Here is a 26,681-nt window from a genome sequence, read left to right on the forward strand (position 1 = left end):
TCCGACCCTCTTGAAAGGAGGCTTCCGACCCTCTTGAAAGGAGGCTTCCGAGCCTCTTGAAAGGAGGCTTCCGAGCCTCTTGAAAGGAGGCTTCCGAGCCTCTTGAAAGGAGGCTTCCGAGCCTCTTGAAAGGAAGCCTGAGCCTCTTGAAAAGAGGCTTCTAAGCCTCTTGAAAAGAGGCTTCGGAGCCTCTTAAAAGGAGGCTTTCAAGCCTCTTGAAAGGAGGCTTCCGAGCCTCTTGAAAGGAGACGTCCGAGCCTCTTGAAAGGAGGCTCTGAGCCTCTTGAAAGGAGGCTCTGAGCCTCTTGAAAGAAGGCTTCTGAGCCTCTTGAAAGGAGGCCTGACCCTCTTGAAAGGAGGCTTCTGGACCCTCTTGAAAGGAGGCTTCCGACCCTCTTGAAAGGAGGCTTCTGAGCCTCTTGAAAGGAGGCTTCTGAGCCTCTTGAAAGGAAGCCTGAGGCCTCTTGAAAGAGGCTTGAGCCTCTTGAAAGGAGGCTTCTGAGCCTCTTGAAAGGAGGCTTGAGCCTCTTGAAAGGAGGCTTCTGAGCCTCTTGAAAGGAGGCCTGAGCCTCTTGAAAGGAGGCTTCGAGGCCTCTTGAAAGGGAGGCCTGAGCCTCTTGAAAGGAGGCTTCCTGAGCCTCTTGAAAGGAGGCTGAGCCTCTTGAAAGGAGGCTTCTGAGCCTCTTGAAAGGAGGCTTCTGAGCCTCTTGAAAGGAGGCTTCTGAGCCTCTTGAAAGGAGGCTTGAGCCTCTTGAAAGGAGGCTTCTGAGCCTCTTGAAAGGAGGCTTCTGAGCCTCTTGAAAGGAGGCTTCTGAGCCTCTTGAAAGGAGGCTTCTGAGCCTCTTGAAAGGAGGCTTCTGAGCCTCTTGAAAGGAGGCTTCTGAGCTCTTGAAAGGAGGCCTGAGCCTCTTGAAAGGAGGCTTCTGAGCCTCTTGAAAGGAGGCTTCTGAGCCTCTTGAAAGGAGGCTCTGAGCCTCTTGAAAGGAGGCTTCTGAGCCTCTTGAAAGGAGGCTTCTGAGCCTCTTGAAAGGAGGCTTCTGAGCCTCTTGAAAGGAGGCTTCTGAGCCTCTTGAAAGGAGGCTTCTGAGCCTCTTGAAAGGAGGCTCTGAGCCTCTTGAAAGGAGGCTTCTGAGCCTATTGAAAGATGCTTCTGAGTCTCTTGAAAGGAGGCTTCCGAGCCTCTTGAAAGGAGGCTTCTGACCCTTTTGAAAGGAGGCCTGACCCTCTTGAAAGGAGGCTTCCGACCCTCTTGAAAGGAGGCCTGACCCTCTTGAAAGGAGGCCTGACCCTCTTGAAAGGAGGCTTCTGACCCTCTTGAAAGGAGGCTTCCTGACCCTCTTGAAAGGAGGCTTCCTGACCCTCTTGAAAGGAGGCTTCCTGACCCTCTTGAAAGGAGGCTTCTGAGCCTCTTGAAAGGAGGCTTCTGAGCCTCTTGAAAGGAGGCTTCTGAGCCTCTTGAAAGGAGGCTTCTGAGCCTCTTGAAAGGAGGCTTCCTGAGCCTCTTGAAAGGAGGCTTCTGAGCCTCTTGAAAGGAGGCTTCCAAGCCTCTTGAAAGGAGGCCTGAGCCTCTTGAAAGGAGGCTTCTGAGGCCTCTTGAAAGGAGGCTCTGAGCCTCTTGAAAGGAGGCTTCCGAGCCTCTTGAAAGGAGGCTTCCGAGCCTCTTGAAAGGAGGCTTCCGAGCCTCTTGAAAGGAGGCTTCCGAGCCTCTTGAAAGGAGGCTTCCGAGCCTCTTGAAAGGAGGCTTCTGAGGCTCTTGAAAGGAGGCTTCCGAGCCTCTTGAAAGGAGGCTTCCGAGCCTCTTGAAAGGAGGCTTCCGAGCCTCTTGAAAGGAGGCTTCCGAGCCTCTTGAAAGGAGGCTTCCGAGCCTCTTGAAAGGAGGCTTCCGAGCCACCTGAAAGGCGACTTCTGAGTATCTTGAAAGGACGCATCTGAGCCTCTTGAAAATACGCATCCAAACCTCTTAAAAAAAGAATTCCGAGCATCTTGATTTTCGGGTTCTGGAAAGAAGGATTCCAAGCCTCTTGAAAAGAGTCTTCTGAGCCTATTAAATGACGGCTTTTGAGCCCCCTGAAAGGAGGCTTCGGAGTATCAATGGACGCTTCCAAGCTTCTTGAAGGGAAAAATTCGAGCCTCCTAAAGGGAGGCTTCAAGCCTTTTGAAAGGAGGCTTCCGAACCACTCGAAAGGAGGCTTCCGAAGTTCCGAGCCTTTTGAAAGGAGCCTTCCGAGCCTTTTTAAAAGAGTCTTCCGAGCCTTTTTAAAAGAGTCTTCCGAGCCTTTTAAAACAAGGCTCCCAAGCCTCTGGAAAGGAAGCTTATGAGTCTTTGGAAAGGAGGCTTTCGAACTTTTTAAATGATCACGAGTAGCACACTTGGCATACACGAGTTTCTGAAACTCATATACGACCAAATCGAGTCTCATAAGTAATGTGGCCTTTCAATCCGTTGATGTATCGTGATAAGGACATCAAGCTGATCGATGTATTAACTGCTTCAGTTGAAGATATATTCCATCTGTGCTGCTGTTGATTTTATAGCACTGTCGATAGATTTTACCTTGTGAAAATATTCATTGAGCGTAAATTTTTCCTGCTTATTGTATATAAAGATTGGATGTGAAACGTTATGTCTCTTCTGTCTCCAAAATTATTTAGTAAAACTTCCTTAATATCGTCCCATTCTGTTGGCTTTTCAGCGGCGATGACGACTTCTCTCGCTTCGCCCACTATTTTAGATTTAATCACTCGAATAATTTGCTTATACGAAGTTTCTAACTCAAAATCTTCGAATAAGTCGAGTGCTTCTTGAGTGTCCTAGACCCAAGCCAGCAACTCTCTTCTATTTTCTTTAAAACTGAAAATGATGTTAATTTGATCTGGAATCTTAAAGTACATGCATGGATTTTGAACTTTCCACTGCAACACATTAATTTGGACTTGATTCGACCATGTCTTCAAGGATGCATGGTATGCCCAAGTCTCTCACATAATAAAATTTGGATAATCGATTTTTCATCAAACGTAGGTTTCTGGTCATTAATAAAAATGTAGAAACACATTGTTTGATACATTACTCGCTGTTCGTTTTGAAATTATTTATGAAAAAAATCGTGATAATCTGCTCTTCGCGTATTTTATTTTATTTCTAGAATATTGGATTTGGCAACCAAGTACAATTTCTAACGCGAAGGGTATTAAAACTTTGATATTGAACTATTTAGTAAGTCTATCAGTGGCTCTCAAAAGAACCGTTTGCTTTGGAGACATTCACTATATATCTCCCTCTTTTGCGTCATGTATTGGACTGTAAAACTGATGCTGGGTGCTGCGGGATGGAGGCGCGAAGGCAAAGCTGTCCTCATGCAGCATATCCGCTGACGTGTGCTGGTTCTCCATATGGAACCAGCGGGATGCGAACTACCTTAATGCAACGACCGACGAACCAGTGACGAATCCCAACCAATTGTGAAACTTATCATTAACTCTCTTGGCCGGAAATTATCTCTTCTAGGGACAACTGGTTGACCGAGGGATTTTCTTGTTCTGAACACGATTTCTACAGAAAATTGAAATTCTTCCTCTTGCATTTCTTTATCTAGACTAGACTAGAATTTGAGACCGTCACAAAAAGCGGTCAGAATGTATTAGCTAATATCTCGGCCGTCTTCCGACCCATTTCGGAGATTTTGCTATCAATCGATCGACGAACTCTCTAACATTTTACTCAATTGTTAAAAACAATGGGTTAAAAATGCTAATCTATTGGAAAATTTAATTTCGCCAAACACTGTCGAAAATTGATAAACCAACCACCGTATACGCATCGCAAGCACAGACATCAAAATCGTGCACTTCACGAGGTGGGTTCTAATCCACCGTTCTATCAAGATTTCTCGGAGGGCGAACACGATGGCCGCACAGAACGATGACGCCGGTAGCAGCAGTCCAATCAGAAGCCGATCATCGAGAGGCCGTCGCCAACAGGAGCAGCACTCAAGCGTTTGGTTGTTGTTAGTGATTGGAAAGGCGCATTGTGAAAAAAATTGGTTATTATCAGGACCAACATTTTATGAGAAGAAAGGGTTAATTGCAAAATTGGCGTCGATTGCGGCTAGGATGGTTGCGGTTCCGGGACATCAGAGTAGGCACTGAAAATGTATTCTAAATGGTTGCATCTTAGCGGAAAATCATCAGCAATCGGACAGCAGCAGCATGAATGGAAATTTTTACGTGAGGTTCGAATTAAAGTTTGGTTGCTATATGTGTTTAAAAAGGTGCATTGTGGATTAAAAATTTTTCTCTTTCTTCTGTGAGCGCAGCTAGGGCCCTGAAAAGAGACGTTTTGGGTAAGGCTACGTCCTCGTTCTCGTTCACTTGGAGCTGGTGTACTTGGTGATGGCTTTGGTTTCCTCCAAGAAGGCGTACTTGATGACCAGATCGTCCAGAAGCAGAAGGCAGACGGTGGTCTGATTCTCGCGGCTGGTGTTTGTTGTAGTGCAAAAAAAATCTGATTTACAACTGGTCGGGGTTCAGCCAAAACGCACCAAGCGCCAACGAAAAATTACTCATTTTTCTGCCCAAACTTCCGTTTGGCAGATTTAATTGATCGCAAATCGTATCGGATATCCCTCAATCCAATAAATGAGGATATCCTATTGCAAATGTACGCTTGAGTTGATATGAAACGATTTCCGTTGTCCTTGTACGAACAAAATAAAACAAGTCAGTCGAAAAGCCGCTTGGTGCGTTTTGGCTGAACCCCGACCAACTAAAATGCTTTGTCTAATTCCCACGGGAAATTCAGCTGCATCAAATTGCATGTAACGTGTGTTACCACATCAGGTCATATATAAGTTGCGGTGCTAATCAAAGTTATCTACGTTCAGTGCAAACACTCTGGAAAACCTTTGATCAATGCTCACTATCAACAAACACGTTGCATAAAGATCTTTAAGAAAAAGTGAAAGAAACAAGTTTGACCATCATAGCTCTTGACTTCAAAAATGTTTCACTCTTTCATTTTTCGAATTGATTTGTTACATAGTGTATGGTAGAACCGGCATTTTCAATGATTTCTAGGTTTGAAATAAGACATAAAAAAGAAGCTATTATGATTTCATATTTGCTTTTCTGTATCAATTCCATGCCTGTGTTGATTTAAAAAAAATGCGTAGCAGCAAACCCTCCAAACTGATTTGATATACGATTTCCTTCAAAACGTTCTCCACTGATCAAGAGCTTCGATAGCGAAAGTAATGAATTTGCCCAAGAATTTTCGCCTCAACTTAGTCTGGCGAAACTTCAAACATCAATCTGACCAAGGAAATTAGTTAATCAATCTAAAGTTGTGATTGAGACATCCAGGTTCCGCGCCTTCCTGCATAGTAATTACCATTTCAAAGCAAAACATCCAACAACAAGTGTACACAACAGCTCAGCAAAATATCCTGTAAATAGCGAAAGCTATTTTTTCCTTTTTTTTTCGTTGACTCTGAGCCGATAAAGCCGCTCATCAACCACAGCACCGAGCCGATGAAGATGATCCATCGAATAAGAAATCCCGACCAAAGACGACATCATTATCAACATGACACGATACGGTGCCTCTCTCGCTCCACCGAGATGATCCCCCAGTCGAAGTCTTTGATAGGAAACATCATGATTCTTCTCATCGGACCGCAGCAGTGGCAGCGGCGGTGGATTGCAGAACAGCAGCGCGGCGATGACTGGTGGCGGTGGATAAACTTTTCCAATCTCTCCACAGAATCCAATTACCGGCTGCTTTCGAGCGAGAATGAAAAACTTGAACTTGGCCGACGGCTCCGCCTCCGCCCGCACCAACGAAAAAAAAAGGAGCGGGCGCTGCGTGTCTAAAATTTGTGAAAAGATTTTCACGTCTATTGAATCGAACGACGTGCGGATCGGTTCGATTCAACTAAAGGTACTCGGGAATAGGTATCAGTTTCAGGCGAGAATAAATAAAAATATAATGATGAGAGACAAAATTAAAACAGATAGAAAGTAGATATGTTCAACATATATTGTGGATTAATAATGAAACACAATAAAATTAGAAAAAATTAGAAGAAATCGTAAAAGATGTGGAATAAGAAAAAATAATTGAAACGGATGGAAAAGTATGGAATAAACAGGAACGACAGCAATGGATGAGAAAACATAAACAAACATAAACAGTTGACAGAATTGAAATTGGAACAAGAGTGAGAGATATTTAAAAAATAAGCCTGAAGAAACATGCGTTTTGAAGTAAAATCGGTTGGTTAGAGTTGTAAAACTGTGAATTTAATTTAATTAAGCTTTATGGAAGGTGATTTTACAACCAATCTGAGCACTTTATTTTCATCTTATGCGAAACGTAAAAATATGACAGAATAACCTGACAGAAATAATCATTATTGGCATTTAATAAGTGGCAGCAGTTTCATCGCCAGGGTAATTGTTCCCGAAACCACTCGACTGAAGAACGTAGTCGTACGACGACGACAACTCCGCTTAGCATATTACCATAGGAAAACTTTTTGACAGCCTTCCGCCCAACTACCGTTCCTCACAATGAAACTGACCGATTTTTTCCTCCTTCCAATTTTCCATTCGTTACAGAAACCCTTCAACCACAACGGGCGGAGATCGGATCAGCTTTTGACACACCGGCCTACGTCCTCCGGACCAGTAGAGGAACCGATTAGCAAACCAGCAGCCAGAAGGCCTTGCCCGCTGCAAAATTATGGCTAACCCACAGACTCTGTGGGCGTTAGTCCTTCTCGGTACTTGGGCGCTCCTGCCGACGACTATTGAAGGTAATTAAACATGATTCTTGTTCACATGTGAACATCGTCGTTCCCACCCACCCAGTTCCCGGTAGCTCAGAAAAACGATGACACAGTTAGTCGGGGCGGCACCCGAAAACTTTTGGAGCTAATCGAGTAACACCCGGCTCCGAAAAGTTTAATGTGCGGAGGAGTGACATCGGGCGGGGTGCCTCCATGGCCTTTTTACCGAGTACCTTCTAGCTAGAATTGGGCCATCAAAGTTCGCACAGGCTGTGTAAAGTTGATCATGGGAGTATCTTGAAAGGCCATTCATGACTATTGTAACCGACGCACATTACGAGTATAAGTTATGACCAAAAGTCTCAAGTGTTTGACTTATCTTGATGTTTTAACCAATTAAGGCAAAAGGCGATGTACCGTATAATCAGAGCCTTTTACAATTAAATTAGTATAAAGCTTTTTGAAAAAGCCATGCTTAAACAATTATCGGAGAAAAAACAATCTCGCAGACTATGGAATAATTGAAACCACTAATGTGTGAATAAACTCTGCTAGATTAGTTCTCTTTTTACACTTCTTTCTTTCGTACTATTGCACAGTATCTATTGCCAAACACGAAATAAGATCCAAAATCATACTATACATATTTAAATGATTTTTAGATTTGTCTTGTAGAAATTTAAAAAACAACAATTTTGTCACCAATTAATATTTTAATTTGGCAATGTTTTCGCTAGGTTTCAAACATCATCCGGTTATCGTGCCCTCTGATTGGTATTGCATTTGTTTTTGTCAATGTTTATCCGAAAGAGCACGGAAAAGTTTATCCGGATTTTTTTTTTTGTCTTTATTAGCTAGACTTTTACCCCAAGGCTGGCTATGGCTCATCTCGAAAATCCGAAAGGTGTATTTTTGTGTAAAAACTAAGGACGTGACCTGTACTGGGCATGTTGTAAAGCTCTATAATCGTCAGTCGGTCGGTCGTCATCAGATTCCTGAAGGGTTAAGGGTCACCAGATCCGACTGCATTTGCAGCCAGTGTGTTCGTGGTCTTCCACTAATTCAAATGCCACTGAAGTCCGCTGCATATTAAACTACAATTTCTCGTTAGAAAACTTCGAGGGTTAATTTTAAAGGATTCCCCGTTGAAATAAAATTTAAACTCGTAGAAATAGAATTTTTGAACGGAGAAGTGTCTTTTGGAAGAAAGGCTATTTTGCCTACTAACATGCATTGGAGGTGAATAAAAAATCGCTTACAGATCAAAAATAGTCCTCTATAGCTTATATTACTAAAATTGATTGTTGTAAGTAAGGTGAAGGTTTTTTTTGGTACAACCAAACAAACCATTTGGCTGAAGACCATCTAGTCTAAAATTATTCTGCCGAAAATGTCACTTGATCGAACAGTTCCTTTGGCTGGAAAAAAACTGTTGGCCGAATAGCTCAATTGGCTGAAATGGTCGTGTGGCTGAATTGGTGAACCAAAAAATCAGTTTAGCCGAATAGGTCATTTGGCAGAAACTGCCGTTGGGCCGAAATTATTGTTTCGCAGAAAGGACATTTTTGGGCCAAATGGCTTTTTCTGACAAACGACGATTTCTACCAAAAGGCATTTTCGGCCAAATGATCTATTCGGTCAATTGACTTTTTCGGCCAAACGACCATTTCGGCCAAATGAAATTTTCCGCCAACTGAACTCTTGGCACAAACAACTTCTCGGTCAAAATACCAAATCCGTCGAATGTACTTTTCGGCTGCTTGTCGCTTTCGGCTAAATGTCATTTTCGGTCAAGCCATTTTCGACCTAATACCGTTTCGGACAAACGTTTAATTCGGCCTAATGGAATTTGGCTAGATGACTTTCGGCCTAACGTGTTATTCAACCAAGTGGCATTCGAATAAATGACTTTTCGCCGAATGACTTTCGGCCAGACGACAGGTAGGGTCATTTTGGCGAAAGGTGTTTGGCCAAATATGCCATTTGACTGAACATATCTTCAGGCAAAAACCTATCAAGCCGAAATTCTATTTAGCAGAAATGTACATACGGCCGAAAATGTCGTTCGTCTGACTGGTCATTTGGTTGAAAAAGTCGTTTGGTCAAAAAGGTTTTTTGGCAGAAAGGCCATTTGCTTTATAACCTTTCTGACCTTACCTTATAATGACCATTTCAGCCTAACGACGTGTTAGGGAAGAGTGCTTTTTCGGCCAAATTACCAATTCGGTCGTATGTCGCTTTGGCCAAATGAAATTTTTGGCCATTTTTGTTTTCCGTTGGATAATCGTTTCACCCAAACGTTGATTTCGGCCAAATGCAATTCGGCTTCGAATTAACGTATTACTTGGCCAAATGCCTTTCCTCCAAATGATTTTCGGCCAAACGGCCCTTCCTTTTTATTTTAAAATTTCCATTAAATTTCCAAAGAATTTCTTATGGGCAACACAAAGAATTCGCTGTAAAAATCCAAAGAAATTCCTACAAAATTTCGATTTTATTCGTTAAAATACCGAACAGTTTTCCGTAAAACACAAAAAAAAAACACGTAGAAGCTCTGAAATAAAAGTTAAAATTTCGAAAAAAAAATCGTGGAAATTAGCATTTGTCATAGAAATTTAAAAAACCGTGCAAATTACAATGAGTTTTCTAAGAAAAGTTTGAACAATTTTACTTTGAAATCCATTTTTTTGTTGATGTACACATTTTTAAAAATATCTCGTGGAAAATCTGAATCTCTGTGTAAATTTTGAATAATAATTAACAGAAACTTTCCATGGATTTTCCGAACATTTTCCTGTAAAAACTTGGAACAACTTTTCGTAAAAATTTGATAATAAAGATTTTTCATGTTTATTCCAAAGAATTTCCAACGTAAACACCAAACAATTTTCCTTGGAAATTCAAAAGTGCTTCCTTGAAAATTCTAAAGAATTCTCAAAACTTCAATGTATTTGTTATAGAAATTCGGAAAATAATTTTCAAATGAATATTTTGAAGAAGCTCTGAGAGTTTTCAGGAGAAGTTTATAATCCTTCCGATGAAATTCAAAAGTTTCTTTCGTCGAAATTTTGAAAACATCCTGAAAAATGCAGAAAAAAAATCTCTAAGAAACGTGAAAAAACTGTACGACGATTCTGAAGAACGGCGCCGCCGCTGATTTTCGGACCGGTTCACACCTCTACTCTGCACCTCAGATCTTCAATGGCACCCTCAAGGGCAATGTTGAACAGTCAATTCAAAAGTGAATCACCTTGCTTCTTTCCATCTAAGGTTCCAAAACGAGTTTGATACTCCGTCTGCAACCTGATTTCTTAATTTCTAGCCATGAAACGTTGCACGTATCAGCCTAACCAGTTTCGCCGGAAAACCATGTTCAGACACTATCTGCCACAGTTCGAGAATTATTAATCGTATGCTACTTTGAAACCAATCAACAGATGATAAGCCTAAAAGTAGTACTCGCAGAATTAATAAGAAATCATCCGCCGGCAATACATTTTATACGTGTTGATCGGCCCTCAAGAAAATCTACCTGGTGTTCGCCAACGAAGAATTTTTCAAATGGTCTTAATTTGTTTACGTGTTTCGCTGCGCTCAGAAGGGCGACGGCAGAAAGCTCCCGTCGCGTCGTCGGTGCAGAATCACGAGCGCGCATCATACGAAGACGCTACAAAAATGAAACATCAAAGTAAAACGACAGACAAACAGACGTAACACTAGAGAATTTACCATCGACCATGACATCAACGATCCCTTTGAATTTGATTGATTGTGCGTGTCACAACTAGAGGCGCAAGCGTCGTATTCCTTCGAGTTTGACATCTCACTCCAGCGCCTTCTGGTGACAATGTCATACAAAACATCGTTCCGTGCTCGGAAGATGGTGATAAAGGAGTTGGACGATGGATTTTTCAGAAAAATACTGTTACGTCTTTTTGTCTGTGGTAAAGCACTCACACAATTTGGTTAAAAAAGAGTTTTAATCATTGGTCTCAATTATTTTTTCTTCTTTCATAATTGTAATTTTTGCTTTTAAAAATGCTTTTTTATTTTTGTTCTGTGGAAATTTTATGATTGTTTATGGAAATTAAGCTTTATTTGGGATTTTGTATTGATTTATTGCTCATGCCCTGATTTCTTTATTGCCAATTTCCTATTTTTTAATGGAAAGTTTCTGTTTATTAAGAAGAGTTTTTATTTTAGTCCTAATACTTCTGCTTCTACACCCAAACTTTACAATCAATTATCAGAGCACTTGAAATTATTGAATATTCGCCTTACCTTCAAATTTTAAGTAAAGCAACGCAAAAAAAACTGAATCTTCATGACATTCTGGGTTAATTTCATGATTAATAAAATAGCTACACTGAAATTACATAACATAGCTTTAACAATTTAATCGAGTTTTTATTTCTATTAGTTTTGTATCAAACCCTTTCGCATCTGAACTCGTCGCTATTCATTTTATTACATGTATATTTGTTTGTCCGCATGGAGCTGAGCTGAAATAGCTACGTCCACTACGTTCCATGGGAGCTTTTTGATGTTGGGGATAGTGACGGGTTGAAAAAAAAAAAAACAAAATGCTAAGTAACTCTGAATACAAACTCTAACTATCATTTACAACTTGAAATCCGATTGAATGGTATGATTTTGATTATGGCAAAAACACGTTGACAGAATTAACAAAATGGTCGCTTGATCCAGAATCTATCACCCTTAATAAGGCCAAAACGTCAGGCAAAACAAGCTTTTGGAATAGACAAGACTGAGAAAGCCAAAAAAATACAGAACAAATCTTATAGTCGACTTCCTCCTTGAAAAATTATTGATAATTGAGAAGTGAGAAGTAAGAGATAAGAAGTGAAGAATGAAAAATTAAAAGAGAGAAATGAGAAGTGAGAAAAAATGAGAAAGGAGAAGTATGACATCTCACATTCTACTCCTTATTTCTCACGTATAATTTTATTTTTCACGGGGAAATAAGCAGTGAGAAGTTAGAAATGAGGTGTGGAAAGTGAGAGTGGGACATCTCACTTCTCATTTCTCTACCTTATTTCTTACTTTTCATTCAGACGTCTCACACCTCACTTCAAATTTCGCACTTCCAATTACTGATTTCTCTCTACTTCATTTCGCACTTCTCACTTTTCACAAATGAGAAGCGTACATGGAGGAATGAGGAGCTGAAAATGAGAAATACAAAATACGGTAGAAATACGGTGCCTGCGAGCAACCGAACTCCGCCGACGTCGGAATGGTGGCAAACGAGGGCTGCAACACGTGGTTTCACTACGGTTGTGCAGAAGTGTCGCCAGGAATTGAGGACCGATCGTAGAGATGCAGTAAGTGTCCACCTGTGCTGCCTCCAGGAGCAACCGGCGCGAAAAGAAAGTAGGTAAGAAGCAGCCAGCAAGTTTGACCGTCCTCGGCGCGATGTCGAGTGAGATGCAGAAGTCGAACAGTGCTAATCAAAAGAAAGCGTCCGACAAATCAAAAGACTCGGATAGAACAAGAACAGTGGTTCTTAATCCGGAGCTGACGAGTATAACGACCTGAAAAGGAATCCTGAGATACCAAATCAGGTGGAGAAGTCTTTGAAATCCAGCAATGCCACAGAAAGAGATCGAGCGCAACTAGCTTTGCAGTGATTGGAAAGCGAGCGACTACTGGACGAGCAGAAGTTGCTAGAAGAACAAGAACGGTTGAAGGAGGAGCGCGCACAAAGTTCGCCCCAAACCGGAACGATTAGAAACACTCATAAACTTTGGGTTGACGGTCGAGCAGCTATGCGAGCATTTGGAGGCCACCAATTTCCAGGGACATTTGTCGAATCCCACTTTACTTGGTGAGTTTTACAAGCGAGCATACAGTGATCCGACTTTGAAACACTTTGGCCACTTCATGGAGCAGCTGGTCAACGACGCTAGTGAGGTCACCGTGCCATTACTGGTGCGATCTACCAAGCAAGCAGAAAAGGACAGAACTTGTTAAAGAGGATAACTTTACACTCACGAAAATGTGCCCGATACACACGCCCGCAGCGAAGCGCGACATCCTCGTCCCATATGCGGCAAAACCGATCATAGAGTGCGTAACTGCGAGCGCTTCCAGCAAATAGGACTGGAAGCCCGTTTAAAAGCCGTCGAACGTTGGAAATTGTGCGAATTATGCTTGTATGACTACGGCCAATGGAGATGTCGTTCTAGGATCTGCTGCGTCCGCTGTACCGAGTTGCAGACTTCGTCACCATCCGTTACTTCATCGCGCCGTGCCAGATCAACACCGGTGTCAAGTGCAAACGTCCGATTGCAACACTCATGATTAGGGGTAGTGGAAATTCGCGGCAAAATTTTCAAAATTTCGCAGCAGCTTATTCAGAAAATCTGAAAGTTCGCGGCAATTTCGCGGTAAATTATATTTCGGTACAAAAAATAAAAAAGACAATGAAGATTCCATATTTATTTAAATTGTTGCGTTTCTTAATTTCAATATTTCTTTGCATCCCTGGTCAAAACCACTTGGTTGGCCAAATTTTTCCGTCAACTTTGGCGCTGGAAAGTGTTGATTAAATTTTACTGGCTGACACTACGTCCAGCATCTACCGAGTTTCCAGGAATAGACAGATATTTCACCAAATTCAGAAAAATATATTAGCTCTTTTAGTAGAATCGGACACTCTTACATTTTCTACGGAGCTAGAACAGTTACGACTCTTCATTTCCGGAGAACGACGACCGACGAAGCGTATCGCATTGAAAGTCGTAACGAGTCTATTCGACCCCCTCGGGTTATTAGCACCGTATCTTATCCATGGTCGTATCCTGATACAGGATCTATCGAGAAGCGCAGTCCAATGGGATGAAGAAATAAGAGATGAGGACCCAGGTAACCAATATTTAAGCATTAAAGTAAGCACTATAATAGCATTATACTGGCATTGCATATGCTCCATGCTGTAAATAAGCATTTCGAAAACCTGGCTGTTCTAAATAAGCAATCATGAGAGGCATAGTCTTATAATAGCATTTTGAATGCACAATGTTGTTTTTTGTTAAATGCAATGGAACATCTACATTAGTGTCACTTTAAGGCCTGTAGTGCCATTCGTCAAACGTTTTCCAATATGGAACCATATAGCGGGGACTATTTGTCAATGAACTTACATTTGAGAATAGAAATCGGCACGTGCAGAATGTTTTTTCCATTCCGACCATTGACAAGAGTACTTGTCGTTAATCTAACCCTATCACTAATTACATAATTTAGATACATTTAATTATTCCATTGCACTATTTTCGAGCACTACTGTAGCTGTTTCATTGCAACTGGGTATGACGTTTGTGTCGATTGCATTCTGAGATGAGTTAGATTAAGTTTCAATTGTCCTGAAGGGGCGTAGTGTTTATATTGGGCAAAATTGTTCCCACTACCGTCTCTCTCTTATGGGCCAGCTGGTAAGGGCGATGACAACTACAGCGTCGGTGGCAAGAGCCCGAGTTCGAATCCCGCTCGAAGAAAGTAAAAAAATATGTTCCATTTCAAACATGAGAAAAAATAGAATAACAATATAATATGAAACAAAACTATGTAAAAAAATAATTAGAAAAAATGCCAGTAAAAAACCTTTTTTTGTTTTTTTAAAATTAAGCATTTTTTCAGCATTTCGGATGCTGAATAAATGCTACTCAGCAAAATTTCTACTTTATCGATTAAGTAGGATTGAGCATTTAAGCAGCCATATATTGGGCCAAAACCTGCATTAAAATAGCATTAAAGACGACTAAGGGGCATCCCGAGCAAAGCTTGAGAGCAAATCGATAACTAATTTTGTTGTTGTGAAATCGACTAATTTTGATAACTCAGGTTGATATCCTTTTGGTCGTTTTAACGGTTAAAAGATCAAAATCTACAGCAGAAAAATCTTACTGTGACATCAAATCGAAAACTATTTCTGCTATCGATGAGAGCAAATCGAAAACTAATTTTGATATTGGTTCCGATAACAAATTAAGTACACAGTTTGATGTCAGATCGTACAATTTAGAAATCAACAGCAAAATGAGATCAAAATATGTAATCAGTCATGATGATTCATATTTGAAAACAAATTATGATTTCAATTTGATATCAATATCAAAATATGTTTTCTATATGCTCTCATTAAGTTTTCAGGCTTTGCTCGGGTTATTGGCATTTAAAGTTTTGCAGTAAAGGCGCATATAATGCCCCTTGAAAGCTTTATATAATGCTTACTGGTTACCTGGGAGTTTGAAAAATGGACGCGCTTGGTTGAATTATTACCAAAGATAGGCGAACTTAGTATCCCACGTTATTACTTCAGCGACGTGATAGCCCCATGTCATACGTTGCAGTGTCACGTGTCTACTGACGCTAACGAAACTAGCTATGGCTGTGCTGTGTATTTTAGAACCATGAATGATTTGGCAGAAGTACAATGCACGCTAATTATGGCAAAAAGTAAAGTGGCTCCACTAAAACACCTATCGATACCGCGTTTAGAACTAGAAGCCGCTGTGATAGGTGCCAAAGTACTCAACACTGTATTGAGTTATCACTCGCTGCAACCTGGAGTGTATGTGTGGACCTATGGACCTATGTGCTGGAGTGTACCTATGGACCGATTCATCGACTGTACTTTCGTGGATTCGCTCAGATCACAGGCGATATACAAGCAGTTTGTCGCCCATCGTATTGGAGAAATTCTATCGTCAACTCAAGCGGAATGCTGGCGGTGGGTACCATCTAGGGATAATGTAGCCGACTGTCTGACGAAGTGGGTGCGTGATACAGTGCCGGATTCCAACGGTAGGTGGTATAAAGGACCAGATTTTCTATATCTTTCGGAGGATCAGTGGCCAAAGCAGCAGGTGAAAACGAACACTGTCGAAGAACTACGTCCTAGCTATTTGTTTGCTCAAATTTCTACCCGTTAGAGTGATAGACGTCTCTAGGTTTTCAAAATGGAGTATACTGCTACGAACTATAGCATGTTTAAGCAGCTTCATCAACAATTGCCGCTTGCAAATCTCGGACGGCCAATAGAGACACTCCAGGGAACTAGAAACCTTCAGAAGTCGCTTAAATGGAACGTTCCATGTTGTAAGACGCCGTTGAAGCAGGAAGAATTTCAACGAGCAGAGCAGTTTCTTTGGAAAATGGAGCAAAGTGAATACTTCCCGACGAGGTTCGAGTCATGTTGAAAAACCGAGACCAGCCAATAGCGAAATGGCTATCCATCGAGAAGAACAGCCCGTATAAGTTATCTCCATTTGCCGACGAGTATGGTGTTGTCAGGATGGAAAGGGTATACTTCACAAGTTCAAGAAATGAACGCGTCGCGAAAAAATCATAGACTTTAGTTAGTAAAAAGTCGTTAATTTTTCCACCGATTTTCAATTTTTTACTATTAATCGATTAGTAATTCTCATAAGTATAGTTTCTTTTTAATCTATCGTGTGTTTGAAATACTTATTTGGAATGAAGCTTTACGGAGATTATCTTCGATATAACGTACGCTTTGAAAAATTATTTTAATTTGGGTAGTCATTCCGAAATAATTTAATAAATTGTCATGATCATTCATGTAGGGATGACATTTTATGGAGTCTAATTTTATCACCTAGAGGCATCAGTTCACACGATCCTTAGAATTCTCCCGAGGTATTGATAAATATTGAATTAATAAGATTTTAAGCATGATCTATGTCGGACAAATGCCTTGTCGATATTGGGCAAAAGTTCTGTCGTAGTCAGAACTAATGTCGGGTTGCCTTCAGGTCTAAGTCAGCCAATGGCGTGTAAGGTATTGGTATTGAAGATCTAAGCTGGAGTTGTGTACAGAATTTTTTAAATTAATCCTAGAGGAAATTTTTAAAAGAGCTCCGAAAAAAATGTCCGACGAATTTTGTAGAGGAATTCCTATAGGTATTTCTAAATTAAAAAATTTCCGACCGCATTCATGAAGCAAATAGAAAAAACCTGAAGGGATTTTCAAACAAATTCGTGAACGAAATTTCTGGAGGAATATTATTGAAAAAATCCAATGGATTTTTTAAAAATAACGCATTTTCAAAGCAGTTCCTAAAGAATTTTCGGAAAAAAACTTTAAATAGAATTTCCGTAGATATTCCGAAATTTCTCCAGGGTTTTTTTCGGAAAAGCCCCAGGAAGTTATTTTTTCGGAAATTTCACCATTCGTTCATTCCAAAATTCTTTCGGAAAATTCCTTTGAAGATTTCTCCAGCAATTCCTTCCCGGCTGGATTTCTTCAAAACATCCTCCGGAAATGTATCCAGTACACCCGATTCTTTTTTTACACGGGGGTGCGTTCCGTGTAAAAAAGTTTTCGGTTCATAATTTGAAAATCCGTGTGAAAAAGTTTTGTGATTTCTTGACAAATTATGCAAAATGGAGCAACTTTTCAAAATTTTATGAGATTTTTTTTACACGGCCGTGCAAAAAAATCCGTGTAAAACAAAATCGGGTGTAATTCCTTCGAGAATTCTTCCAGGAACACCTCCGGAATTTCCTTCAGAAATTAGTTCAATACGAATTCCGTCGGAAGTTTTTTTCTTAATATTAAGACCTCCGGAAATTCTTGCAAGTATTCCTTCGGTAATTCCTTGAGGAATACTTTTAGAAATTCTCCCAAAAAACCTTCCAAAAATTATAGAACAAATTTCTATGAAATTCCTGAGGAATTTCTGAACGAATTCTTAAAGGATTTATGAAAAAAATACTCCTGCAGAAACTTGCTACATTCGTAGAATTCTCCAACAATTTCTTTTGATATTGCTCCAAGATTTTCTTCAGAAAATCCTCCAGGGATTCATTTGGAAAATGCTCCGGAAACAACTTCGAAAGTAAATCTAAGAACTAATTTTCAAATTCCTCCAGTTAGTGCTTCGAAAATTGAAAGTATTGAATATACAATATTTGATGATAGTCAAAGCCGCGAAAACTCTTAAAGCTTAATATCATCAAACCGGAGATTATGAGTTTATTCTTGGTCCAGCCCAGGGTGTTTTTATTTAATGAATCAAAATATCAAAGTATTGTAATAATAAAACGGAGAATATAAATCTAGCCTAGTCTAGTCTACACATACACAGCTAGTTCGTAAAAAAATCCTGGAAAATGATAGACTCGACACATCTATCACTTTTAGAGCCGTAGCGTAGACTCCCAGCGCCCTTGGCGAATCGTCTCTTCTACTAAAAGAAATCAAACGCTAAAATTTTACATTTGGAAAGCAATTTGAATCTCATACCAACAAAAAAGTTAATCAAACATGCGTTCAATATTCAGAGATGTAGTGGAACCCAATACCTGAAATACACATAGAAAGATTGACCAGAATGATGCAAATAAGCAAACTTGTAGAGCCAGGTTAGAATCTCATTAAAATTGCTGAAACTTTTTACGGCCATCTCTAAAGTATATAAGAAGAAGATGGGATTGAGTTTTATTTTATTTTTATTAAACAAATGAATTCTTCTTTGAAAAAAAGTTTTCCGGAACCGGAGACGAGCCAGCCTCGGGCTGAAAGTCTCCTTAATAAAGATACAAAAAAAAAAGTGTTCCGGCACCATTCATGAAATTTTCTAAGGAATACCTTAAGGAATTTCTGGGGAAATTCATGGAGGAATTTCTAAAAAGAATTTTTGAAGTAAATTCGCTGATATTACTGGATATATTTTTTTTTTGGGAGAACTCTTTGAAGACCTCGTGGAAGAAATATTGGGAGAATTTCCAGAGTAAATTCTTGACGATATTCTGGGGTGAGTTCCAGGAGGAATTAAGCGGAAATAATACAGAAAGGTTTCTGGTTGAATTCTTGCTAAAGCAACTTCCGGAGGAATAACTTGATAAAATTCCGAATGAATTCCTGGAGAAACTACTTGAAATTCTTGAAAAAGCTTTCAAAAGAGAAATTCTTGCAGAAGCTTTCAAAGAAATTCTTGGAGGAGCATTCGGAGAAATTCCTGTAGGAGCTTCTGGAGGAACTAACGAAGGAATTCTTGGAGGAACTACCGGAGGAACTACTGGAGCAACTGTAGGAAGAATTCCTGGAGGATTCCTGGTATCAATCATAGGAGCAAAAGGGCCCTCAGAAGCACAGCACACAAATAAGATATGACATCTCGATTTTTATATTTTTTTTTTTCGAATAAGCGGTTAATGCTTGAGATTGTTGAATCTCTAACCCCACAAACTAAAAATTGCTTGACTAGTTTTTTATACAGTTGTAGAGGCATTTTAATCGTTATTTTCTATGTCATGCCATGCCATAATCATGGATTCTATTTTTTATCGAAGCTTTTCCTGGTGGCAGCACTGATGAAGGAAAAGCCCCTATAAAAACACTGCTTCCCCTAAAAGTCGTTGTTCTATCATTGCTAGTTTATTATGTCATTATTCCTCTTTTTTCCCTGTACATTTGAGTATAACAATATATGTGATATGGACAGTCTGGCAAAGTTTTGTTTTGTCATTTTTCGCCGAAAACAAATCGATGAGAATCCCCACCAGCAATTTCGCGGCGATTGATCCATTGTAAACAAAAAAAACACGTACATTTGAGTAACAGAATTGCTAATGAATGAGTTACCGTTAAACTCTTAAAAATCGGAATCTGAACATTTTTCGTAAATGTACTCGTTGGTATTCCTTAAAACAAGGTGTAATCTGTTCTGCCAAACGACATTTTCAGCCATATAATCCGTGCGGCTAAATGGGCTTTTTTTTTGTTAAATGAATGGTTCGGTTAAACGGAAATTTATTCTTAAAGAGAATAGTGGCAATAGATCCCAGGTTGGGTAAATTTTTTAAAAAAATACGATATTTTCTTTACAAGCTATTTTTGAAAGGTCAAAAATCCACTTTTGAATACCTTGCAGCTGTGAAGTTCAATAGTTTGATATCACAGTCTGAGAGTATTCTTCCATCGCTGTAAAAAAAAGCTACATCCTATTGATTCCTAGTACATTATCTCTTAGTTAGTAACAGGTTCAACAACACGCCTAAAGGCCGTTGAGTGACCCCGGGAGAGTCAAAATTTGATATTTGAATAATATCCAAGGAGGGCGCATGTGACTTTTTAAACAGAGATTACGATAGAGATTAAATTTTAATTCCAATGCTAGCTAACTTTAACGCAACCTACTTAATCCTAAATATCTTAGCTCAACAGTTTTGTATAGGATCCTGATCATGATCCGGAGACCGGTTGACATGCGTGCTGCGTCAGCTGTTCCGATGATCCAAACATAGCCTGAAACCCTACAAAACTCTGGAAGGTTATCCAACATCACAAGATATGTTCAAAGCTGACTCCAATAAGTCCGTTCCAAAAATTGCTGACTTATTGTTCATTTAAATTAACCTTCGGAATGCAGCATACATCATTCTGAAACTTTTCCAACCAAATTACAATCTCATTTATTGATGAAGAACTTCAACATGACATATAAATTAATATAAATTATTTTCAAATTACCATCCATCTTACCCAACAACATTCATCGGGATATAAGTTTAACATTCCAACTATTTGTGACAAACATCCCGCTGATGCAGCTCATGATCACAACGCCTAGACCTATTTCGAGAGCGCACACACCCGGTAAAACTTTTCCCAAATGTGATTACAACACTGAAGTGAAGATAAAGTGTTTTCATCATTGGGGCTGTTATCCTCTCCCCGATTCCCCACACACTTGAGCACCCGAGCAACCGGAAAAAATGGCAAACCAACCGGCGACGATGAATTCTCACCTCTTCCTGCACGAGTTGGGGCCACTTAGCCTAATGGAATCACCACAGCAGCAGCAGCAATCACACGAGCAGCGATGTGCCCGCCTGCCTATTTGGATAGTTTTCGGGTGGAATTTAGCTGGCAACCGGCTCACCGGAAGCTAATTGAAATGAAATTAATTGAATTGTCCTCTTCGCACCCGAGTGTCGGTCGTCGTCGTCGTCGTCAGAACGTCGTCATCCGACCAACCGGCCGACGTCCCCTCCGGGCCCGAGCGTGGAAAACAACGTGAAAGATTCCGAGATTCAGATTCCGGAAAAGTGTGTCGTCGTCGTCTGTTTGTTGGCACGGATTCCCATTTCGGTACGTGTGTAAAACAATTACTTTCGGTTCGGTTTTTCCGAGGACTTTTACGACTCGCCTCAATTACGTTCGGTCCGCAGCAGCGGCAGCTGCACCCCTTGAACTCGGTTTAAAGGGTTGCATCGTTTTTTTTTTTCTTCACTTCCAAGTGGCATCAGGGAAAACTTTGCTTTCCAAGTTGCAATTGCAGCCAGATGCCATTTCCGGATTGGAAAAGTGGCAGCAAATTCGGAAGCTCTGGAAGTGTTGCAAAAGTTATGATTGCGGCAATAAATTTTGTCAACTGCAGAAGTGGGGACGCGTGTCGGCGGATGAGGAATTAAGGCTGGGAAGGTCTTTGAACTGACTTGAACAAACGGTTATTTATGGAGTTTATTTTCAGCTGCTAATCAACAATATTTTAGGTCAGGAAGTTATATATCATGGCTGATATGTCTAATTGGGCATAATTTACACAAATCAACTGCTTCGCAAATTTAACTCCTATCGGATTAAGGGAACAATGTTTCTTCGGGGAAGTTTTCTCCGGAAGATATCTCAGGGATTTAAGTTTATATTTTATATAGATGCTCGCTAACTGCGTCATTGTGGTTATCAATTTTCATCATATTTTTACTAGAAACAACTTTATAATTTAAGATGTTGGTGGAGGATGTTGATTATTGCGTTGGTTTCCCCTGAAACTTTTTTAAGATTTTAAAAGATATTTTAGCACTTTAAGATTTACTGCAATTTTTGGCACTCCTCTTTTAAGATTCTTCATATTTCGTAGAAGTATTAATTTCATGCAACTTTTCAATCGACATGTTTTGCTGGTTGGCCTACGATTTCTTTTATTTACACTAAACTCTGTTTTTACACGATTTACATCTATTCAATTTAGAACTTATTCCAAATGTTTGCCATATTATAAGGTCTAAGTGAAGGGAGGGTTTCCGGTAAAAAAGCACGTGGTAGCACTCTCTGAGAGAGAAAATTGCCCAATTCAGCCCGCCAGAATGACGCTGTCAGTGTCGCCAAAACCATTTCATCATTATGCAGTTAACATTTGCTTCAGAATTTGCCGCAAACGGAGAACAAAAGGAATATTGGCAACAATTAGGAAGACATTTATCACTCATGCAGTGGTTCGGCGAGAGAACAGCAGCAGCGCTGACCAATCACGCAATGAGGAGATCAAAATAAACAAACCTCTGCTGGTTTTGGAAAATGAAAACTTGAGCCGTTTCTAGAACAACATTAGAAAATATCGTGAGAGGATTTCTGTACAAGGTTTCCACACAAGCTTTGGAAAAGATTTGGGTAATAACAGTGGCGTTGGTGTAAATAAGACAAAAAGACAAATGAGCCAAATAACATAAGTTCCTCCAGGAATTGTTGTGGAAGTTCCTCCGTGAAATACTCCGGAAGTTTCTCCAGGAATTCCTTCGCAAGTTCCTCCAGGAATTCCTTCGGATGTTCCTCCAGGAATTCCTTCGGAAGTTCCTCCAGGAATGCTTTCGGAATTCGGAATTCCAGGAATTCTTTCGGAAGTTCCTAAAAGAATTCTTTCGGAAGTTCCTAAAGGAATTCTTTCGGTTGTTTCTCCAGAAATTCCTTCGGATGTTCCTGCAGGAATTCCTTCGGAAGTTCCTCCTGTAATTCTTTCGGAAGTTCCTCCAGGAATGCTTTCGGAAGTTCCTCCAGGAATTCTTTCGGAATTTCCACCAGGAATTCCTTCGGATGTTCCTCCAGGAATTCTTTCGGAAGTTCCTCCAGGAATTCTTTCGGAAGCTCCTCCAGAAATTCCTTCAGAAATTCCTGCAGGAATTCCTTTGGATGCGCCTCCAGGAATTCTTTCGGAAGTTCCTCGAGGAATTCTTTCGGAAGTTCCTCCAGGAATTCCTTCGCAAGTTCCTCCAGGAATTCCTTCGGATGTTTCTTCAGGAATTCCTTCGAATGTTCCTCCAGGAATTCCTTCGGAAGTTCCTCCAGAAATTCCTTTGGAAGTTCCTCCAGGAATTCCTTCGGAAGCTCCTCCAGAAATTCCTTCGGAAGTTCCTCCACAAAGTACATCTTTGTCTTCGATGCATTCACCACCAGTCCAACTTTTGTTGCTTCACGTTTCAGGCGGGTGTATAGTTCTGCCACCTTTGCAAATATTCAGCCGACAATGTCCATGTCATCCGCGAAACAAATAAATTGACTGGATCTGTTGAAAATCGTACCCCGGCTGTTCAACCCGGCTCTCCGCATGACACCTTCTAGCGCAATGTTGAAAAACAGGCACGAAAGTCCATCACCTTGTCTTAGTCCCCAGCGCGATTCGAACGAGTGTTCGCCCGAAACCTTCACACAGTTTTGCACACCATCCACCGTTGCTTTGATCAATCTGGTACTCTAAATCCATTTCAAAACTAAATGTGCGCTGGATTAAAAAAAATCCGGTACAACAACGGGGCTTATTGCGAGTGAAAGGTGACCTCGGACTGGACGTGAGTTACCAGGCACTGCGTCACTGAAGCTGCAGTAGAGCTAACACAAGCACTATGTTCTCTCTCATGACGTCGTCCGGTACGTTAGATCAAAAATGGTTTTGTCGAAAACACACCATTTTGCTGAAAGTAACATACGGCTGAACTGGAAATTTTGGTCGAAGAGGTCGCTTGCCCTGACAAATTATCTGGCCGAAAATGCCGTTTGGCCGAAAATGTTATTTAGCCGAACAAGTCATTCGGTCGAAGATAAATCGATCTGCAAAACCTGTCATACAGCCGAAAATGTCATTTGCTGCAATCCAATCGCCCAAATGATCCCTAGCTTAGCTTGACTGGCTGTACATTTCGTAGTTGTTAGTCGTTATTGTCCGAGAAACAACAAATATACACAGCTAACTAATTAAATTGCCTTCTTGGGATTAGAAAACTATTCTCACTATAAATGCTTTTGAGTTTCATTATTTCAAGACCAATAACGATGCCGGCCACATCCTCAAAGTAAATTTAGGATTAGGAGAGAAAAATTAGTTCGACACTCATTTCTACAAGAGACCGAGGAAACCTCTGCACCTCCTGGTGCGTCACGGGAAAGGTATAGTTGGTTGAATGAGAAGTTATTATTATTTATTATTATTGAAGCTACAGTAGAGCTAACACAAGGGCTCGGCTGAAGCACGTGGCCCTTACGTGAACAGTTTAATTTTTCATAGAGCTTTCGTGAGTTATTAGTGCGGTACAGTTGCTCAGTCTCCTCACGGTCTCGATCTTCCTGCTGGCGCTTTTCCTCCGGAAAATCGAGTTTTGTCTGTTCCGCGCCCGTTTATCTCGTGCCTCGTTCGCCCTCGTGCGGTGTTGTAGCAATCTCGCCCATGCTGCATTCTCCTTTGCCACTAACTGCTCACATTCGCTGTCATACCAGTCGTTTCTCTGATCCAGAGGCACCGTGCCAAGTGCCAAGTTCGAATATCTCTCCAGCCATCTTCAAGAGACGCTGCGCCTAGCTGCTCTTTCGTTGGGAGTGCCACTTCCAGCTGCTGCGCGAATCCTTGGGCTAGTCTACCGTCTTGTAGCCGCACAATGTTAAGCTGCGGCGTCTGACTTCGACACGTGTTGTATACCGTCGAGAGTTTGGAGCGCAGGCATACTGCAACGAGGTAGTGGTCGGATTCAATATTCGCACTGCGGTAAGTGCGGACGTTCGTGATGTCGCAGAAGAATTTACCGTCGATTAGAACGTGGTCGATTTGGTTTTCCGTTTCTTGATTAGGTGATATCCATGTGGCCTCTTGAATATTTTTGCGGGTAAAGAAGGTGCTTCGGACTACCATTCCGCGGGAGGCTGCGAACTTTATGCATCATTTCCCGTTACCATTCGATACGGTGTGCAGACTATCCGGTCCGATGACCGGTCTATACATTTCCTCTCTTCCTACCTGTGCGTTCATGTCGCCGATGACGATTTTGACGTCCCGCAGTGGGCATCCATCGTATGTGTACTCCAGCTGTGCCTAGAATGCTTCTTTCTCGTCGTCGGGTCTGGGCAGTGCACGTTGATGATGCTATAGTTGAAGAAACGGTCTCTTATCCTCAGCTTGAACATCCTTGCGTTGATTGGCTGCATGTTGGCGCATCTTTCCCAGCACTATGAAGCCGGTTCCAAGCTCGTTGGTGGGGCCACAGCTTTGGTAGAAGGTAGCCGCTCGATGCCCACTTTTCCACGCTTTCTGTCCTGTTCAGCAAATCTCCTGCAGCGCCACGACGTCGAAGTTGCGGGGATGTAATTCATTGTAGATCATCCTGTCGCAACCTGAGAAACCTAGCGACTTGCAGTTCCATGTTCTAAGCTTCCAATCGTGATCCTTTATTCGTCGCCTAGGTCTTTACCGATTATATCGAGTCGTATTATCTCTTATATTGCTCGTAATTATTGGTTTTCCAGGCTGCTTATTGGGCCTGCGCAAACCTCCTGTCTCGTCGGAGGGTCATCGTGTCAGGTCTATTTTGTGTCCCACCTGACACCAGGACTTGAGCTTGTGCGCTTTGAGCGGCACACGGTCGCTTTGGTAGGTTCGCTTTTTATAGGAATTTAACAGGGCCCACTGTCAAACCCCACCACATCCTAGGCAAGCTCTACAACTCGCAGATGGCCTGGGGAGGGATCGTCAAGCCCTTGGATATAGTCCTGCTGCCTAAAGATGGATGGAAAGTTATGTCAAAGTAATTTACAAAGCAAAACTAAGCATTTCTATGATCGTGCGATCGTTATGCGTCGAAGAGAAAACACAAACCAAACGCATTCAAAACACGATCGATTGTGCAGTGTCATCAATGCGGCCAAACTACTTCATTGGTCGTATGTCCTTTTTGGCCAAATGACATATTCGATCAAATGCCGCATTCGGCCGAATGACATTTTCGGTCAAATGACATTCGGTGTGATGGGCTTCGGCCGTCTGGTTTGCTCAACCAAATGACATATTCGGCCAGACAACTTTCGGCCTAGTGGCCTTCGTCCAAATGGCTTTCAGCCGAAAGATTTTCAACCAAACGGCCCTTCCCCAAGAAAAACATCCACAATTGAAAATTTTAAAAATAAATCCATTCAAATTTTCAGCAAACATGGCGACATCATCGCAGACGCCACTCAATCGCAGACAGTCAATTTAAGAATCCTACAGAGATGAGTGCATGCAATGCACATATGCTGGGCGATTTCCACATGCGATGCGAAAAAAAAATTCAATAATAATCGGAACTAATTGCCCTATTTTTCCTAAACACACTTTGTTTTCGACTAAAGCAATACGATTCAGTGCAAGAGATCTCTTTATGAAAAGAAGTACAATTATAATAACACACAAATACAACAGTTTGGAAAGACGCTCTCATACAAAAGATTCATACTTTGCGTTGGTAGGACGCCCGTAAGAAGTATGGTATACATAATAATGGTTCGGATGAATCACAATCCTGCGTGGTATAACGTCACCATGTAAAAGTGTTTTCTTCTGCATTTGTGGGACGCCTGCAAGAATAATAGTGTTATTTTTGGCTGGAATAATCACAACTTTGCGCGGAGAATGCAAGAGATACTTCCTTTGTGGTGGGGCGTCCTACCAAAAATCAATAAGAATAGTGTTGTCATGGATCAGAATGACCACACCTCTGCGGGGTCGGGGTGGTGGGAAGCCCGCATGCAAACGTTTCTTCTATTGCGTAGGAAGGATGCCCGCAATATGAACACTGTTGCTTTGAATCTGAACGATCAAAACT

The 26,681-nt window shown here is 41.1% G+C and overlaps 1 protein-coding gene across 1 annotated transcript in view; it reads left to right on the forward strand.

Moving 5' to 3' along the window:
* LOC134223561 (hornerin-like) overlaps nucleotides 1–26,681 on the forward strand; it is a 530,228-nt gene that overhangs the window by 400,801 nt on the left and 102,746 nt on the right. Inside the window, exon 3 of the mRNA XM_062702746.1 lies at nucleotides 6,619–6,815. Within this exon, the coding sequence (XP_062558730.1) occupies nucleotides 6,743–6,815 (73 nt within the window). The 5' untranslated portion in view covers nucleotides 6,619–6,742. The remainder of the gene's footprint in view (nucleotides 1–6,618; nucleotides 6,816–26,681) is intronic.

Source organism: Armigeres subalbatus, chromosome 1, assembly GCF_024139115.2.
Source record: "Armigeres subalbatus isolate Guangzhou_Male chromosome 1, GZ_Asu_2, whole genome shotgun sequence".
NCBI lineage: Eukaryota > Metazoa > Arthropoda > Insecta > Diptera > Culicidae > Armigeres > Armigeres subalbatus.